General features: G+C 38.7%; 2 protein-coding genes across 3 annotated transcripts in view; one reads left to right on the plus strand and one right to left on the minus strand.

Annotated features, from left to right (window-relative positions):
- LOC130914380 (centrosome-associated protein 350) overlaps window positions 1–10,565 on the minus strand; it is a 21,043-nt gene extending 10,478 nt beyond the window's left edge. The window contains exons 1-7 of one of the 2 annotated variants that reach the window (XM_057833505.1): window positions 9,828–10,565; window positions 6,897–7,007; window positions 6,736–6,817; window positions 5,356–5,543; window positions 5,175–5,256; window positions 1,517–1,631; window positions 1,218–1,454 (exon numbers count right to left, since the gene is read on the minus strand). In XM_057833505.1, coding sequence (XP_057689488.1) covers window positions 1,218–1,454; window positions 1,517–1,631; window positions 5,175–5,256; window positions 5,356–5,543; window positions 6,736–6,817; window positions 6,897–6,968 — 776 coding nt within the window. In that variant the 5' untranslated portion in view covers window positions 6,969–7,007; window positions 9,828–10,565. Of the gene's footprint in view, window positions 1–1,217; window positions 1,455–1,516; window positions 1,632–5,174; window positions 5,257–5,355; window positions 5,544–6,735; window positions 6,818–6,896; window positions 7,008–9,756 lie in introns of both variants that reach the window. The other variant, XM_057833506.1, reaches the window with a different exon arrangement.
- A 7,504-nt stretch (window positions 10,566–18,069) lies between these two features.
- The window catches only part of LOC130914357 (mucin-2), a 41,103-nt gene continuing 40,270 nt past the window's right edge, over window positions 18,070–18,902 (plus strand). Inside the window, exon 1 of the mRNA XM_057833463.1 lies at window positions 18,070–18,468. The gene's annotated coding sequence lies outside the window, so the exon portion shown is untranslated. The remainder of the gene's footprint in view (window positions 18,469–18,902) is intronic.

An 18,902-nucleotide genomic window follows, 5' to 3' on the forward strand; every position in this document is an offset into this window, starting at 1 on the left:
AATCATTAATTGATGTGACACATTTCGGTTAAAAAACAAAACTACTTTAAAAATCACTTTCATTCACTCGCATATTTTAAACAGATAAAACTGATTTTAAGCTTTCCAATGATGTATCACACATGTATATAAGACAGTTTTGAAATTTGGCCAAATTGGGGTCTCAGAGCGGACCTTTAAGTCACCTGAGTGTTTTCCGCCATATACATATGGCGAAAAACACAGACAAGACTGAAAAAGCAGTTTCTGCTCTTGCACTCCAGCCAAAACAACTGTTGTGTTTGAAACAACAATATGTCTATATGCTGCCATAGCAGATTCATGGCGCACAAAGCCTCCGAACTATTTTGAATTGGTCCGTTTTACCCTGAAAACCCTCGTTTACAGACGTCGCGCAACTGCTTTTGTTTCAACCTAGCCACAAAAAGAAGGTAAGTAATTATATTTACTATTCAAAATGTTTGTAATTTTAAGCTTCGAATCATTAATTGATGTCTAAATTTTATTTAAAAAAAAAAAAAAAAACGACTAAAAAATTATTCACTCGCATATTTTAAACTAAACGAATTACCTCACAATGAAAAATTTGGCGTCTGTAAAAAAGTCACGGATATCTACCTCATAACTATTGCTTAATGGTATTTTTTTTTTTGTTACTGTCACATTTTCCCTGATATGTTAGATGATAAACAATCAATCCAAACAAAAAAAAAATTGAAAAATAACGTTTCAAAGGGTAACTATATGAAAAAGAAAATCTCAACCACTCCTTGTTGTCTGCGATTTCTGCATCGCAACCCTTGTTATATCACCATGTTTCACCCATAAAATAAAATTTTAAAAATCTGGCTGTGGCTATTTACAGCTGTGTCTTGACACTCGGTGATACATGCTACATGGAGTTTTTGGATCAAAACAAGGTAAGTACACGATAATATCTCGTTATAATCGTGGCGTCTTCATTTCTGCTCTCGCCTCCAATTTGGGTTTTGCTGTTTAAAAAAAAAAAAAAATTTTTTTTAATGCCTTCCTGTTCAAAACTTTTGTTCCCCCAGAAAATTGAGATTTTAAGCTTTCCAATGATGTATCACACATGCATTTCGGACAATTTTGAAAGTTGGCCAAATTGAGGGTCTCAGAGCGGAACTTCAAGTCACCTGTTTTCCGCCATATATAATCTTCAGTTTGTATTCAATGTGTCTGCTTGGTGCTCTCACCAGTCAAAGTAGAAGATTCCCTTGTGGTGTCCGTCCCGCACGCCGTGATCAGGTGTCTGGAGCTCCACTCCAATATGGAGCTCTGACTCCCCCTGCAGGTGGCCCAGGAAACGGACGGCGCCTGTGCTGATCCGCCCGGAAGGCAGCATGATTCGGACCCGGTGACCCAGTTGCAGGTCCATGGGGGAGTGGGGTACAAAAACACGGTGTGGGCCCAAAGAGCGTCCTGATCGCACGCTGGGAACAGGTATAAAACTTTTTTTTACATTCAATAAATTTGATAGTATTAAGAGCTTTACCTGGATGCTGAAGAGGAAGAAGCTGACGTGGAGCTCGGTGCTGGTGATGGGCAAAATACGCTTCCTCGAGATGAAACGTCTGACCCTTTGTCGTGATGCCGGCTTTCACTCAACACTATTAGGAAAATATTGTGAGTCTTTGCCAAAAACTTTAATATTACTAATATTTGAGAAAAGCTCCAGCACTCCTCCAACCCTCGTCAGGATAAGCAGCTTGGAAAATGAATAAATTAATGTAAAAGGATACTAAATCAATAAAAGCCATTCAGCATGTGATAGGTCTTTGCATTTGGTGCCCCCCCCCCTTTTTTTTTTTTTTCTTTTTTCTAATTCCCCACTGTGCTGCCTATCATTGATCGGAGTAAGGATCTGTTGTGATAACACATAAATACGCTAATTTCTGCATCTTTTAACAGTAAATAGTGTAATTCACATTATAATATAAGAGTCAACAAAAAATATTCGACTGATTCACTGCCACTGACAGCAATAGACGTCAAATCCATTTCAAACGGGATGATTGGCATTGAATGATCATGTTTAGAGGTCTATTGCTGTCCTTTTGTGGTGTCTTTTGCAGAAGCATATTAGCACTTGAGTTATTGTTAGATAGTAAAGTTATCCAACTTCTTTTTATAAAGAAACCACAAACAAACCCATTCATATAACAGCTTTTATATTCTCTTTTCAACACAAACTCCCATTATAGCTGTAAATTGTCATACAAGAGAGTGTGCTTTGAAATTGGATTTGGATTGTATTTATAAACATTTGTTTGATAAAGAAAACTGATTCATTAGTTTTATTGAATAAACAACTTTTGTCTGATATACTGTATGTACTGAGACATTCTTTTTATGTTTTATACTCAGAATCTTTATGAAAAACTTTAACAATTTTTATGTATTTAAAACAGTACAGTTGTAGACTACAGTTAAGTCAGGAAGCTGTAATAAAAATTTATTTCTGGAGGAAATAGTCATCCATTACGTCTTCATTATTACTTACAACATGCCTAAAACAACTTCAAGGTAAATTGTGAAGTTAATTGGGAAAAAAAGTGACATTTATCCGAATAATCGTTTCATTAATTGTCCGATTAATCGATTATAAAAAAAATAATCGGTAGTTGCAGCCCTAGAGGAGAAAGAGGAGGGAAGGTTAGTCGAAAGGACACGTGATTAGGCAGGGTGGGACGTACACAAATCCGACAATGTAAGGTGGGGAACCCAATATCATGTTAATCACCTGTTAGTGTGGAACTGTTGATATGTTGACACATAGACTTCATAATGTATTGTTGACGAGATACGAGGCACGGGGCCGATTCATAGGGGGCCTATGTCCGTCAAAGCTGACCGGGTGGAAACCAATAGTTTTTTCAGTTGAAAATTCTTGTGAATAAATGCTTAAATCCCTGAATTCTTTATCAATATGTATGTAAAACAGTCTCGATTCTTGGTTAAAAGAAAAGAAAAAAAAAACATGCAGGTAGCATTTATTTTACGTAAAGATTGCGAACTATGAGGCTAGTCAGTAAGGGAATTAGCGGCCGCCATATCTAAACAGATTTTTCCGTTGAAAATTCTTGTGAATAAATGCTTAAATCCCTGAATTCTTTATACATATGGAAGTAAAACAGTCTCGATTCTGGGTTAAAAGCAAAAATACGGGCAGTTATTATTTATTTTACGTAAATATGTTGAATGTGCTGCTAGTCTTTAAGCCACTGTGGCGCTGCCTTTACACCACAAAGAGCTTTTTATGTTGAAATTCTTGTGAATAAATGCTTAAATCCCTGAATTCTTTATAGATATGGGCATAAAACAGTCTTGATTATTGGTTAAGGGCAAAAAAAACTTGCAGGTAGCATTTATTTTACGTAAATATTGAAAACTATGAAGCTAGTCAGTAAAGAAATTAGCGGCCGCCAAATGTAAACAGAGCTTTTTCAGTTGAAAATTCTTGTGAATAAATGCTTTAATCCCTCAATTCTTTATAGATGTGGACATAGAACAGTCTCGATTCTTGGTTAAAAGCAACAACAAAAAAAGTGCATTTATTTTACGTAAATATTGCCAACTATGAAGCTAGTCAGTAAAGAAATTAGCGGCCGCCAAATGTAAACAAAGAGCTTTTTCAGTTGAAAATTCTTGTGAATAAATGCTTTAATCCCTAAATTCTTTATAGATGTGGACATAAAACAGTCTCGATTCTTGGTTAAAAGCAAGAAAAAAAAGGGCAGGTAGCATTTATTTTACGTAAATATTGCCAACTATGAGGCTAGTCAGTAAGGACATTAGCGGCCGCCATATGTAAACAAAGAGCTTTTTCTGTTGAAAATTCTTGTGAATAAATGCTTAAATCCCTGAATTCTGTATAGATATGGACGTAAAACAGTCTTGATTCTTGGTTAAAAGCAAAAAAAACCTGCGGGTACCATTTATTTTACGTAAATATTGCAAACTATGAGCCTAGTCAGTAAGCAAATCAGCGGCTGCCATATCACAGACAAAGAGCTTTTTCCGTTGAGAATTCTTGTGAATAAATGGTTTAATCCCTGAAATCTTTATAGATATGGACGTAAAACAGTCTCGATTCTTGGTTAAAAGTAAAAAAAGACTTTGGGTACCATTTATTTTACGTAAATGTTGCAAACTATGAGGCTGGTCAGTAAGGAAATTGGCGATCACCATATGTAAACAAAGAGCTTTTCCTGTTGAAAATTCTTGTGAATAAATGCATTAATCCCTGAATTCTTTATAGATATGGACGTAAAACAGTCTCGATTCTTGGTTAAAAGCAAAAAAAAAAAAAAAAAACGAGTAGTTAGCATTTATTTTGTGTAAATACGTCAAATGTGCTGCTAGTTAAGTCTCTGTGGCGGCCCTCTTAGTACAACAAAGAGTTTTTTGAAAATGAAAATTCTTTTTAATAAATGCTGAAATCCCTGTATTCTTTATGGATATGGACGTAAAACAGTCTCGATTCTTGGTTGAAAGCAACAACAACAAAAAACAAGTAGTTAGCATTTATTTGCATAAATTCGTCGAATGTGCTGCTAGTTAAGGCACTTTGGCGGCCCTCTAGCCCTACAACAAAGAGCATTTTGCAATGAAAATTCTTGTGAATAAATGCTTAAATCCCTGAATTCCTTATTAATATGAACGTAAAACCATCTCGACTCTTGGTTAAACTAAAAAAAAAAAAAACGTGCAGGTAGCATTTATTTTACATAAAAATTGCGAGGTATAATGCCAATGCTGTAGCGGCTAATTTCTCTCATTGATTTTTTTTTCACGTTTCAGAATATATAATAATTTCCTTGAATCCTCGAACAAACATTTCCTAAAACAATCCTTCCTGTTTGTATGTCATACAGCTTTCTTACTTTTTCAACATAAATCTGGCGTTCGTTCGCTGCATGTGTCGCTGCAACAGACTGCGAATAACTGAAGCGGATAGTGGGATGGCCCCCTACTTGAAGGCGTGGGGCACTGAAGGTTGAATCCGACCTGTCAATATCATTTATGAATTCTGTGGTTGACATCCTATTCTATGCTACCGTATCGCTGATGATGCTATATCTCAATTTCACGCCCTATCGCTTGTCTGTTTGATGTAGTTTATCAATGACTAAATATATTTTATATATTACCTGTGCTTGAGCACTCGCCAAATACATCGCCGTTGTCGACTTTTTGTCCAGATCTCATCAGTGATCCGGTCTCGAGGATGACCTGGCGACATTGAAAAATGTATGTAATTCTTCTTTCTATGGCCAAACTTGTTACACAAAAGAGTTAATGTTCACAATTTGGGGGACTTAACCGAATTACCTGATTGCGAAGTGTCTCCTGTTTTCTTTGCAATTCTGCAAACTTCTTTTCCCATGATGCTCTCTCGCAGGCGATCCTAGTCCTCAATGACAGGATGTCCTGTTCGGTTTTGCTCAGCCTCTTTTGGAGGGCCGCTGTCCGGTCAGGGCAGCCCGGTATTGCAGCAGCAGCCATCTTACTTTCGCAACCTGGTACAGTACAATTTTGTCTTATAAGTGGATAATTTTAGACATGCATGACAATTAGTGAACAGCTTTCATCCTTTGGTGGCTGATTTTAAATTTAACAAATACACCGTATTGGCCCGAATATAAGACAGCCCTGATTATAAGACGACCCCTCTTTTTCAAAACTTTTTGAACACCAAATTAATTTTTATACAAAAAATAATTACAGTACATTTGAAACAAATGATTATAACAATATATTTGAGAGAAAAAGCATGTTATTTTGCCTCATACAAATCTTAATATCTGAACATTTAAATACGTAAACTAAAGTGCAATCACATTAGTAAATGATTGGCTTCTGGTTTTTGAAATGTAAATAAACCAATCTATTGTGATAAAACAACAAAATTGCAATAACTGCATTTACCATCAAAGTGAAGTCTAACTAAATGTAGTCTTGAAACAAATCTGAATAATGAAAAACATTGCAATAAAATAATGCAAAATGGTTAAACTTGAGAGTAGCTGAGATCTGTCATGACAGAACATCGCTTCAATGATATCTGGCGCCATCTAGCGTCGTGAATGGGGAGAGTAGCTGAGATCTGTCATAACAGAACATCGCTTCAATGATATCTGGCGTCATCTAGCGTCGTGAATGGGTATAATGTCTAGACCGCCAATATAAAACGACACCCGCTTTTTCAATCTTATTTGTAATGCAAAAAACACTGTCTTATATTCGGGCCAATACGGTATATCAAAAAGAATTGGGGAAATACATACAGTCTATAAGTCTATATTTGAAACAAAAATAATTTATAAAATTGAATGTATATTTTTTAAGTAGTTTTTGACCTTTTATTCTTTTTATGATTTTATAATTTAGTACTTTTTTTCCTGTACTTTTGAATATAATTTTTAAAATCACAACCACTTTTATATACCGGTACTTACTGTATGTATTCTTCCAATGCTTTATCTATATTTGTTAACTCTGTACATAGACTTCATAATTTATTAAGTCAATGCTCTTTGGCTGCCAATGATTCTGCTAGAAGTCCAATTCAGTTCAAATGGATGTCTAAAAATGACAAACAATTTACTGCAGAAGGATTATTAGAATCTACAGGATTGGACGTCTCGCATCGTCAATGGCACTGACAGAGTTAAAAGTAAATACAGGAATCATGGAGTTAATCGACCTTACTTGTGGGTTGTTTTGGAGCAGAGCTTTTTTCTGCGATGCGTTTTTCCCTTGGTAGGAACTGAACTGCATTGTATGGGCAAATCTGTGACATCAAAATCAACCGGAGTGTCTTCATTATTACATTTTAAAAAAAAAAAAAATCATACATTAGAAACTCTCACCCAAAGGAACCTGCAGGTGCACAGTATCCCTTTGAAAGTCCATGTAAAGACACTCCACAACGTGCAAGCCATGATGAGGTCGCATGTTCTCCTCACATGGTGGAGATCCAACTGAGGAGCCAACCAAACACAGTTAAAATCCTTTTGAAATTATTTTTTCTGCCACCTTGAATTTATAAGTGTAAATGTTGCCCAAGCTGACTCATTCATTTAATTCAATCCTTTGCTTTCAAAAACCAATAAAGAAACAATTTGAAAGCTTCCGGAATAAATGTCTAGATTTAATAAGCAAATTTAAATTGGAATATTTGAACACAAATTGTATTAACATACATAAGAAATACAAGCTTGTTAATCATCTCCTAACTATCTAGGAATGCCAAAAAATAAACATTTGTCTTAACACCACCAAAACTGTCTGTCTAAATAGAATAACAAAAATAAATAAATATTGAGCCTTCCTTCAGGTAAAACACAACTGCTTTTGTCCACAAGCCCAGCCAAATTCAACAAAAAATGCTCCTTAATTTGGGCTGCTTTAAGACCACATACAGTGGGGCAAATAAGTATTTAGTAGTATTGGGTTAACCTCAACCATGAGACAGAATGTGGAAAAAAAAACAGAAAATCACATTGTTTGATTTTTAAAGAATTTATTTGCAAATCATGTGGAAAATAAGTATTTGGTCAATACCAAAAGTTCATCTCAATACTTTGTTATGTACCCTTTGTTGGCAATAACGGAGGCCAAACGTTTTCTGTAACTCTTCACAAGCTTTTCACACACTGTTGCTGGTATTTTGGCCCATTCTTCCATGCAGATCTCCTCTAGAGCAGTGATGTTTTGGACAACACGGACTTTCAACTCCCTCCACAGATTTTCTATGGGGTTGAGATCTGGAGACTTGCTAGGCCACTCCAGGACCTTGAAATGCTTCTTACGAAGCCACTCCTTTGTTGCCCTGGCTGTGTGTTTGGCATCATTGTCATGCTGAAAGACCCAGCCACGTCTCATCTTCAATGCCCTTGCTGATGGAAGGAGATTTTCACTCAAAATCTCTCGATACATGGCCCCATTCATTCTTTCCTTTACATCGATCAGTCGTCCTGGTCCCTTTGCGGTAAAAACAGCCCAAAAGCATGATGTTTCCACCCCCGTACTTCACAGTGTGTATGGTGTTCTTCGGATCAAATTCAGTATTCTTTCTCCTCCAAACACAAGAACCTGTGTTTCTACCCAAAAATTCTATTTTGGTTTCATCTGATCATAACACATTCCCTCAGTCCTCTTCTAGATCATCCAAATGCTCTCTATCGAACCGCAGACAGGCTTCAGCAGGGGGACACGTCTGGCAGTGCAGGATTTGAGTCCCTGGCGGCCCATTGTGTTACTGATAGTAGCCTTTGTTACTGTGGTCCCAGCTTTCTGTAGGTCATTCACTAGGTCCCCCCGTGTGGTTCTGGGATTTTTGCTTACCGTTCTTATCATTTTTACACCATGCGGTGAGATCTTGCATGGAGCCCCAGATCAAGGGAGATTATCAGTGGTCTTGAATGTCTTCCATTTTCTAATAATTGCTCCCACGGTTGATTTCTTTACACCAAGCCTGGTGCAGGTCTACAATTTTGTCTCTGGTGTCCTTCAACAGCTCTTTGGTCTTGGCCATAGTGGAGTTTGGAGTGTGACTGACTGAGGTGTCTTTTATATCGATAATGAATTAAAAAAAAAAAAAAAAAAGGTGCCTTTAATACAAGTAACGAGTGGAGCCTCGTTAGACCTCGTTAGAAGAAGTTAGACCTCTTTGACAGCCAGAAATCTTGCTTGTTTGTAGGTGACCAAATACTTATTTTCCACTCTAATTTGGAAATAAATTCTTTAAAAATCAAACAATGTGATTTTCTGTTGTTTTCCACATTCTGTCTCTCATGGTTGAGGTTTACCCATGTTGACAATTACACGCCTCTCTAATTTTTTCAAGTAGGAGAACTTGCACAATTGGTGGTTGACTAAATACTTATTTGCCCCACTGTAAGTCTGAACATAATAAACGTACTGTAAATCACATAATAATGGTAGGGTCCGTTCTATCCTTTCAACATAATGGAAGACAATCTAAATGACCTATATAACTGAAGTCATTATATAATGCAAATAAGGTTACTTAAATGTTGGTGACGACAATTTGAGTATCCTGAAAAATTGCTAGTGTTATGTTATGTCCGTACCGTCCCTATACAAACCTACGCACTTGGCCCCCATAAAGGACTTAAGTGTTAAAGATGGATTTATGTAAAAGAACCACAAAAAAAAAAAAACCTAAACAAAAAACAAATTTGGAGACGATAAGGTGTACTTGTGTTAGTTTGCAAAGAAAATACAGTTTAAATAGAAATATTGCAAATAATTAAACTCAAATTTTAAACACAACGATGAAGACATTTTGGCGTTAAAAGGCTGAAAACGACTTTTTAAAAAAAATTAACTTATGAACGATAACAACTACCCATATTGCAAACACAAACACCCGTCAAATTAATTGGTTTCCAAAAGCGAATTCAACAGGCTATATGCCATTAACAATCCTGATCAAATAATACCAAAATGACCCATATAAGATGTTATGAAATCAAGAGCAATTTCTTTTTCTCTTTTTTATTATAAACAACAGATCTAAAAGTAAAAATCAGTAAAACATTACAAACGGTCTTCACTTATGGCTATTGAGAGCATTTTGACTCGAGATGCATTCAAGGACTCCCAACAAACACGAAATCACAAAAAACAACAGGAAAGAGTGATTAAACATAACAACAGTGAGACTAAAATTCCACAAGATGGTGCCAATGTCAACACACTCACCAGAAACGCTTGCCTGTTTCCCTCCAACGCAAGCAAACATTAGACTTCTAAGACCTGAGTCGACCACTAACCTTTGCCTCTGGATCTCTCGAAGGAAACCAAACCAAAAAGAGGTCATAACAAGCCACCGCTTCCTTTTTCCCCCCCCAGTCTTCAGCGGCGACCACTTCTCTCCGTCAATGTCACGCACGCTGACCTGTTGCTATGCGTCCCTGGCGACGCAATTGGCGTCTAATCCTCTTAGTTGCCGACGGTCCACTCGCATGCGGGTTGCTTAATTTGGTCAGCTGAGCCTTGCCGATAAACACCGCGAATAAGCCGGCCCTGGATGTGCACTCTTTGTCCCTGCTGAGATGAGGATCGGACTCAGTAGGGGTGCTAGGTTGTTGTTCTCGAGGACCAATTTTAGTTCACTTATTCACTGCCATTGACACCGATAGAAGTCCAATCCAGTTTGACTGGGAGGGACTGGTGGCAATTATTCAACTTGGAATTCCAGGTGCTTGATTCCGGGTCCAAGGCCCTAATTGGAATACCAGGTCCTTCAGTTCGGGTTCAGGTCCAAGGTCGTGCCTGAATTCCAAGTTCTTGATTCCAGCTCCAAGGACCTACCTGGAGTCCAGGTCCAATGATTTACCAGGATATAAGGTCCTTGAGTCCAGGTTCAAGGACCTACATGGTCATTGATTCTAGAAGCAGGTCATTGAGCTATGGTCAAAAGATCTAACTGTATTCAAGGTCCTTGAGATCAGCTCAAAGTATCAACCTGGAGTCCATGTCCAAAGACCCTCATCATGGGTCTGCAAGTTCGGTCCTCCAGAGCCGCTATCCAACTTGTTTTCCATGTCTCCCTGCTTTAACACACCTGAATCAAATGATTAGCTCATCAGCAAGCTCTCCAGGAGCCTGATAATGATCTTGATGATTTGATTCAGGTGTGTTAAAGTGCCTGTGACACGAAAAAGCATGTTTATTTCATAATATACGCGGTATGTTATGATCCTGAATGAAATAGATCACTTGGCTGTGTGAAGAAGCGATCGATATATTTTAGGGCTGTCAAACGATGAACATTTTTAATCGAGTTAATTACAGCTTAAAAATTCATGAATCGTAATTAATCGCGATTCAAACCATCTATAAAATATGCCATATTTTTCTGTAAATTATTGTTGGAAAGATAAGACACAAGACGCATATATACATTCAACATATGCTACATGAGTACTGTATTTGTTTATTATAGCAATAAATCAACAAGATGGCATTAACATTAATAATATTCTCTTAAAGAGATCCATGGATAGACTTGTAGTTCTTAAAAGATAAATTTTAGTACAAGTTAAAGAAATTTTATATTAAAACCCCTCTTAATGTTTTTGTTTTATTAAAATTTGTAAAATTTTCAATCAAAAAATAAACTAGTAGCTCGCCTTTGTTGATGTCAATAATTACACCATGCTCACTCATGGTACTAACCCATAAAATCAGTTGGACCCAAACGCCAGCAGAGGGCGCCAAAAACACCAAAAACAAGTAACAAGTGGACATTAAACAGTACTGTCATTTTAGTCTGTTTGAGCGGGGCATGTGCATTAATTGCGTCAAATATTTTAATGTGATGAATTAAAACAATTAATTACCGCCCGTTAACGCGATACTTTTGACAGCCCTAATATATTTATTCAATTTTTTGAATCCCGCGCGACGAAAATGACAGATTTCCGGCTTCGGTCTTGGATTGAGGTAGAGGGCGCTGTGACGTGTAAGGAGGAAGAAGTCTACTTCACTATACAGCCGTACTGTTTCATGAGAAGGACTAAGGATTCAGCTGATTTTGCAGATTAATACGTTTATTTTTCGCATCACGCCAGCCAAACGGCTGCAGAAAAATCTTGCTGTACGAGGGAAAGGCGTGTGCGCCTTTTTGGGGTTTCAAAAGGTTCCCATTCACCGGTGGATATTGGCCAAAACAAGCCCTACTCCTGTGGGACCATGGGACTTACGAGGAAGTGAGTAAACATCGTGTTTTGTATTATGCCAAATACTGGGATCATTTTAATATGTAGGTGGCTTGAATTTTGTAGCTGACATGCTCCTTGTCCTCTCGACCGACGACCCGCGGCTTCTCACACATCCCCCCGCTGGGAGAGCACTTTACCCAGCTTATTGCCCTCTTCATGTGCCCGATGTTCTGTCAAATTTTCCGACCGATCAGAAATTACAACTTTGTGTTAAAAATAGCCGCGAATACACTGATTACAAAGTAAACACTTCAAACTTTCTTTAAATAAAGGACTCCTTACGTTTGATCATGGATGGGCATGTAAAAAGCTCTCCTCATACACATTAGCTGCATATGTTAGCTGCACAACAACTAGAGCCGCTCTCATATGACACTCGCTGTTTACGTCTTCGCCATTATTTTGCAATATTCGTGTTGACCATTTGGCGGCTACACGCTCCTCCGACATCGGGCGGTTTGTTCGGCCATTGTCCAGCTGCTTCCGCGGCGAGCTCTCCTGTCCGTAGTAGAAGGGGAACGAGCTGTATATTGCTCTCCGCCGAGGGGGTTGTCGATCGGCGAAGACAATCAACAACCCAGTCGTCACATGAAATGATCCGGGCTAGTTATGTGTGATTTTACGCTTCGAAGACTTTGAAACATCACTCGGTTCGGGTTAGCATGTCGGATAGCTGTCACGCCTCTTGGTTTGTTTACATTCTCCGAAGCTGGGGAAGGGAAATGACATAAGCCCGATTTAGATGGCATAAAATATCGTTCTGGAGGTGCAACCGTAAAGTTGAAGTCGACAGTTTTGACCATTATGGAGTAATTTTGCCATGTCGTCCTGAATAAATGCATTTTTATTATTTCATATTCCATTTAGCACAAGACTGTTATTTGTCATGACAATGCCATTTATTTAGCTATTGGGGAAAAATACTTGGATTAAATGAATATCCTGTAAAAATATTGGAGTAGAGAGACTGAAAGAATGACATTTTGCGGCTCTCTTCGTCGCGTTTTCCTCATTCTGAATAATTCCCCCTCAATGGGCTGCATACAAAATCAGATGAGATCGTTACTCCGCTGACGTCATCCACCTGTTGGGGACACTAGAGCCCAATAATGGTAGGTGTGGCTAACCGGCAGATTAAAAGACTAATTTCTCGTCACCTGCGCTTTGCTAAATTGTTGTATATAGTCGAATTGTCTCAAAATATGATTCTAATTCACATAATAATGCTATTTAAGACTTTTTTCTTCTTTCGTACGCATTTTAAAGGAGGGAGAAATGGAAAACAAGCTGGATAGCGTCTCTCAAGGACTGGACTTGCAGACCCCTGACCTACATGTATGAAAAGTCCTGGTCCAAGGGCCTACGTTGGATTTCAAGTCCTTGATTCCAGCTGCAGGTTGTTGAGCCATGGTCATACTAGGAGCTAACAGGAATTTGAGGTCCTTGATGTGGTCCTTGGTTCCAGGTGCAGGTTGTTGAGTCATGGTCAAGGGACCTAACAGGAATTTGAGGTCCTTGAGGTCAGGTAAAAGGACCGAGCTGGGATTCCAGGTCCTTGGTTCCAGGTGCAGGTCGTTAAGTCATGGTCAAAGGACCTAACTGGAATTCGAAGTCCTTGGGGTCAGGTCCAAGAACCTACATGGGATTGCAGGTTCCTAATGACAGGTCCAGGTTCTTGTGTCCAGTTCCAAAGGCCCCACCTGGAGTTCATATCCGGGTCCTTGAATTCTGTTTAAAGGACCAACCCAGAACTCCAGGTTGTTTAGTGCCAGTCCGAAGACCTATCGGCAGTCCTGGTCAAAGGATAAGTCACTTTTCAAGCTGCTTGAACCTCTTAAGTCAACTATAGTAATATCATTTGTTCTTATATAGACCTGCGAAAACTATTTTAGCCATTTTTATCAGGGGAAAAAACTGCTTAGATGTACTTTTACCAGCAGTTTTTCAAGATTTGATAGGCGGGTTAGAAGGAAAATTCTTAAATAAATTTAAAAAAAAACATTTCAATAGCCGCCAGTTATTTTGGAGTTCACTATATCGTTATTCAATAGACACTGGGGCAAATAAGTATTTAGTCAAACGCTAATTGTGCAAATTCTCCCACTTGAAAATATTAGAGAGGTCAGTAATTGTCAACATGGGTAAACCTCAACCATGAGAGTCAGAATGTGGGAAAAAAAACACAAACCTGGCTGTGTGTTTGGGGTCATTGTCATGCTGAAAGACCCAGCCACGTCTCATATTCAATGCCCTTGCTGATGGAAGGAGATTTTCACCCAAAATCTCTTGATACACGGCCCCATTCATTCTTTCCTTTGCACAGATCAGTTGTCCTGGTCCCTTTGCAGAAAAACAGCCCCAAAGCATGATGTTTCCACCCCCATGCTTCACAGTGGGTATGGTGTTCTTCGGATGCAATTCATTATTCTTTCTCCTCCAAACATGAGAACCTGTTTTTCGACCAAAAAGCTCTATTTTGGTTTCATCTGACCATAACACATTCTCCCAATCCTGTTCTGGATCATCCAAATGCTCTCTAGCGAAACGCAGACGGGCCTGGACGTGTACTTTCTTCATCAGGGGGACACGTCTGGCAGTGCAGGATTTGAGTCCCTGGCGTCGCATTGTGTTACTGATAGTAGCCTTTGTAATTGTGGTCCCAGCTCTCTAGGTCGCCCCGTGTGGTGCTGGGATTTTTGCTAACTTTTTTTGTTATCATTTTGACGCCACGGGGTGAGATCTTGCATGGAGCCCCAGATCGAGGGAGATTATCGGTGGTCTTGTATGTCTTCAAGTTTCTAATAATTGCTCCCACAGTTGATTTCTTTACACCAAGCGTTTTAACGATTGCAGATTCAGTCTTCCCAGCCTGGTGCAGGTCTACAATTTTGTCTTTGGTGTCCTTCGACAGCGCTTTGGTCTTGGCCATAGTGGAATTTGGAGTGTGACTGACTGAGCTTGTGGACAGGTGTCTTTTATACCGATAATGAGTTAAAACAGGTGCCATTAATACAGGTAACGAGTGGAGCCTCATTAGACCTCGTTAGAAAAAGTTGGACCTCTTTGACAGCCAGAAATCTTGCTTGTTTGTAGGTGACCAAATACTTATTTTCCACTCTAATTTGGAAATAAATTCTTTAAAAATCAAACAATGTGATTTTCTGTTTTTTTGTCACATTCTGTCTCTCATGGTTGAGGTTTACCCATGTTGACAATTACAGGCCTCTCTAATCTTTTCAAGTAGGAGAACTTGCACAATTGGTGGTTGACTAAATACTTATTTGCCCTACTGTACGTTGCTCAAAGGTTTATGACTGAGACGCCAATGCTAATTGTCGTTGAGTGTTATAACATTGTTAGCATTTAGCTAAAAGTAAGTTGATGATTGTGAGGTTCACTTTTTTTTCAAGTGGCATCTTCTAAAAAATAAAACTTCAACGGAGAACAATAGAAGTCATGTCATGGTTTCTATGTGATCGGATAACAGGTATTTAGACTTAGGAGTGTGCAATTGTCCTGCGGAAGAGGAGAAAAGCATTATGTTGTCAAGTTTAAAAAAAAAAAAAAACATCCAAACACTGTAGCTCACTTTTTGTTTGCATCATTTTTTAAAAACAAAAACACTTCCTATAACATTGTGAGTGTGACGCAAAGACTGTCACATGATTTGTGCAAGTGTCTTTTGTGTCGCCGGCAAAGGATTCAATGTTCTGTCAGCCACAAAGGCGGAATTGTAATGAGTGGGCAGCAAGAGAGTCGTGGGGTGGGGAGGTTCTCCTTTCACACTGTATTCAACCGAAACCAAAGTCGTCCATATTTAAATATCACATATCAGGAACTAGCCTTAATCCACTGAGTTATTTCTATCACTTGAGGGATGCAATACTGTTTTGTCGGGAAAATATACACAACGTGTACTTTAGTAAAATTGAACAAAATTGTCCAGCAACCCCACATTTTTTTTTTTCAAATAATAGAAATAAGTATACCCTTACATTTAATTACATGGCCTAAAACTTTTAACGTGATGAGAATAGTGATGATATTACAAGGAATAAACAACTAGCAGTTGTAAAGAGAAGTGTTTTTTTTCCCATTTTTTCCCTGAAACAAAGTTGGCATTTGTATTCATTTTTTAACAAAAAAATAAAACTATAAAGTTAATTCATTCCATTACAAAAACAAAAGTCTTACCAATCCAACTACCGTATTTTTCGGACTACAAGTCGCACCTGAGTATAAGTCGCACCGGCCATAAAATGCCCAACGAAGAGAAAAAAAAACGTATATAAGTCGCATTTTTGGGGGAAATTTACTTGATAAAATCCAACACATAGAACAGATTTGTCATCTTGAAAGGCAATTTAATATAAAAAATACAATAGAGAACGACTTGCTGAATACAGTGGGGCAAATAAGTATTTAGTCAACCACTAATTGTGCAAGTTCTCCCACTTGAAAATATTAGAGGCCTGTAATTGTCAACATGGGTAAACCTCAACCATAAGAGAGAGAATGTGGGAAAAAAAAGTTTGGTCAATACCAAATCTGGCTGTGTGTTTGGGATCATTGTGATGCTGAAAGACCCAGCCACGTCTCATCTTCAATGCCCTTGCTGATGGAAGGAGATTTTCACTCAAAATCTCTCAATACATGGCTCCATTCATTCTTTCCTTTACATAGATCAGTCGTCCTGGTCCCTCTGCAGAAAAACAGCGCCAAAGCATGATGTTTCCACCCCCATGCTTCATAGTGGGTATGGTGCAATTCGGAATTATTTTTCCTCCAAACAAGAGAACTGCTGTTTCTACCAAAAAGTTCTATTTTGGTTTCATCTGACCATACCACATTCTCCCAGTCCTCTTCTGGATCATCCAAATGCTCTCTATCGAACCGCAGACAGGCTTCAGCAGGGGAACACGTCTGGCAGTGCAGGATTTGAGTCCCTGGCGGCGCATTGAGTTACTGATAGAAGCCTTTGTTACTGTGGTCCCAGCTCTCTGTAGGTCATTCACTAGGTCCCCTTGTGTGGTTCTGGGATTTTTGCTCCCCGTTCTTGTTATCATTTTGACGCCACGGGGTGAGGAGGGAGTTGAAAGTCTGTGTTGCCCAACGACAGCCCCAAAACATCACTGCTCTAGAGGAGATCTGCATGGAGGAATGGACCAAAATACCAGCAACAGTGTGTGAAAAACTTGTGAAGAGTTACAGAAAACGTTTGGCCTCCGTTATTGCCAACAAAGGGTACATAACAAAGTATTGAGATGAACTTTTGGTATAGACCAAATAGGTATTTTCCACCATGATTTGCAAATACATTCATTAAACAATGTGATTTTCTGTTTTTTTTCCCAACATTCCGTCTCTCATGGTTGAGGTTTACCCATGTTGACAATTACAGGCCTCTGTAATATTTTCAAGTGGGAAAACTTGCACATTTAGTGGTTGACTAAATACTTATTTGCCCCACTGTAAATGTACAGTGTACAGTGCATGAACAACGAAATGCGAATATACTGTCCTCACCAGGATGCTACGGCTCGGTCCTGGCTATACAGCGAGCTAAACTCCCAAATGACGATGCTGGATGTCCGTATAATTGACTGAATCAATTTTGTCCTCGATGCAAAACGGGTTCGCATTAACGTAAATTCATGATAAATAGGTGCTATTACAGCAATGACACAAACGGTTAGTATGCATACGCTATAGGGCTGCAGCTATCGAATATTTTAGTAATCGAGTAATCGACTGAAAATTCTATCGATTAATCGAGTAATCGGATAAAACAAATATATTTTTAGGTGAAGAGCAATTATAAATATACATGAGAAAACAAGACATTTCATCTAATTTTGAACCATTTTCAGTCAATCAATGTCTTTATTTTCGATGTATATTGTTGAAAACAGCCAACAATTGCATCTCAGATGGAACTAGAACTAAAAAAAAAAGAAGAAAAAAAAAAGACTAATTCACTGCTTTCACTCAAAAAACTTTAGATCTTATTACAAAAAAAATTATATATATCTTACCTAAAAATGCCGTTATGCTTGATAACACACATCACTTAAAAGTTTGGATTTTTTCCCACGTCTTTCAATTGAATTTCTCTTTGTGTCAAGCCATTTTTAAGTTCTAGTTAAGTTTTAAGTTAGTCTAAACTGCAAGTCCTGATAGGATTTTGAGTTTTTGCAGTGTTCAAAATAAATGTGTGATACAGGCTGTAGTAGAGCACATTAGCACCAGTGCTACTTGGTGTTTTATCCAGCAATGATTACTGAGCTAAAATTGATAGTTAGCATGATTAAGTTTTTTTTTACACCCTCATCACTCCACAATGCTATGTTATGTTAAAGCCTGTATGTAAGACACGTTAGCCAAGCATCGACAGTGGTCATAATTAATAGAAACCTAGCCCTCCGCAGGGCTAACGTTACTTCAGAACAGTAACGTTAATCTTATTTATTAGCGCTTAGCGCTCTTTATTAGCGCTTAGCGCTGTACTGCTTTAAGATGGCGGCTGTTCACTAAAGCTGCCCAGACGCGGCCGAGTCTGTCATTTAGCATCTAGTTCAACATACATGTGATCTCTATGAGACGCATGAGACGCTACCTGTACCAACGTAGCATCGTGCGGGCTAGTATTTAGCAACGTCGGCGTCGTTTGTGGCGGCTGTCGGCTGCAGTAAGTTTTTTTTTTTCCCCCCTTCTCCTCTCCGCACGTGACAGCGCGTTGTCCCGCATTAAAAGTGGTCCGAGCAAAACGTGATGCTTAAAATTACTCGGATCAGTTTTTAAACTCGAGTTACTCGAGTTGCTCGAGTACTCGTTTCAGCTCTAATACGCTAGCATCGGCACATGGTTCAAACAACCACACAACTGGCTCTAAGTGTCCGATCGCGGGTGGAAAACACATAACAACAACAGAAAACATGATACACGCAGGCGTTGCCTCTGTAGAGATATTTTACAAGCATAAACATTTAACGTAGGTTCACAGCCGTGTCTCTGGCTCTCTCTCTCTTTCTCTCCCTCTCTCTCTTGCCCACTCGCTCAGAGACGCTGCGTAGCTGTCCGTCTTCTTCTGGCGTGTGAACGCTCTTCTTCGCGTAAACAAGT

Source organism: Corythoichthys intestinalis, chromosome 4 (assembly GCF_030265065.1).
Source record: "Corythoichthys intestinalis isolate RoL2023-P3 chromosome 4, ASM3026506v1, whole genome shotgun sequence".
Lineage (NCBI taxonomy): Eukaryota > Metazoa > Chordata > Actinopteri > Syngnathiformes > Syngnathidae > Corythoichthys > Corythoichthys intestinalis.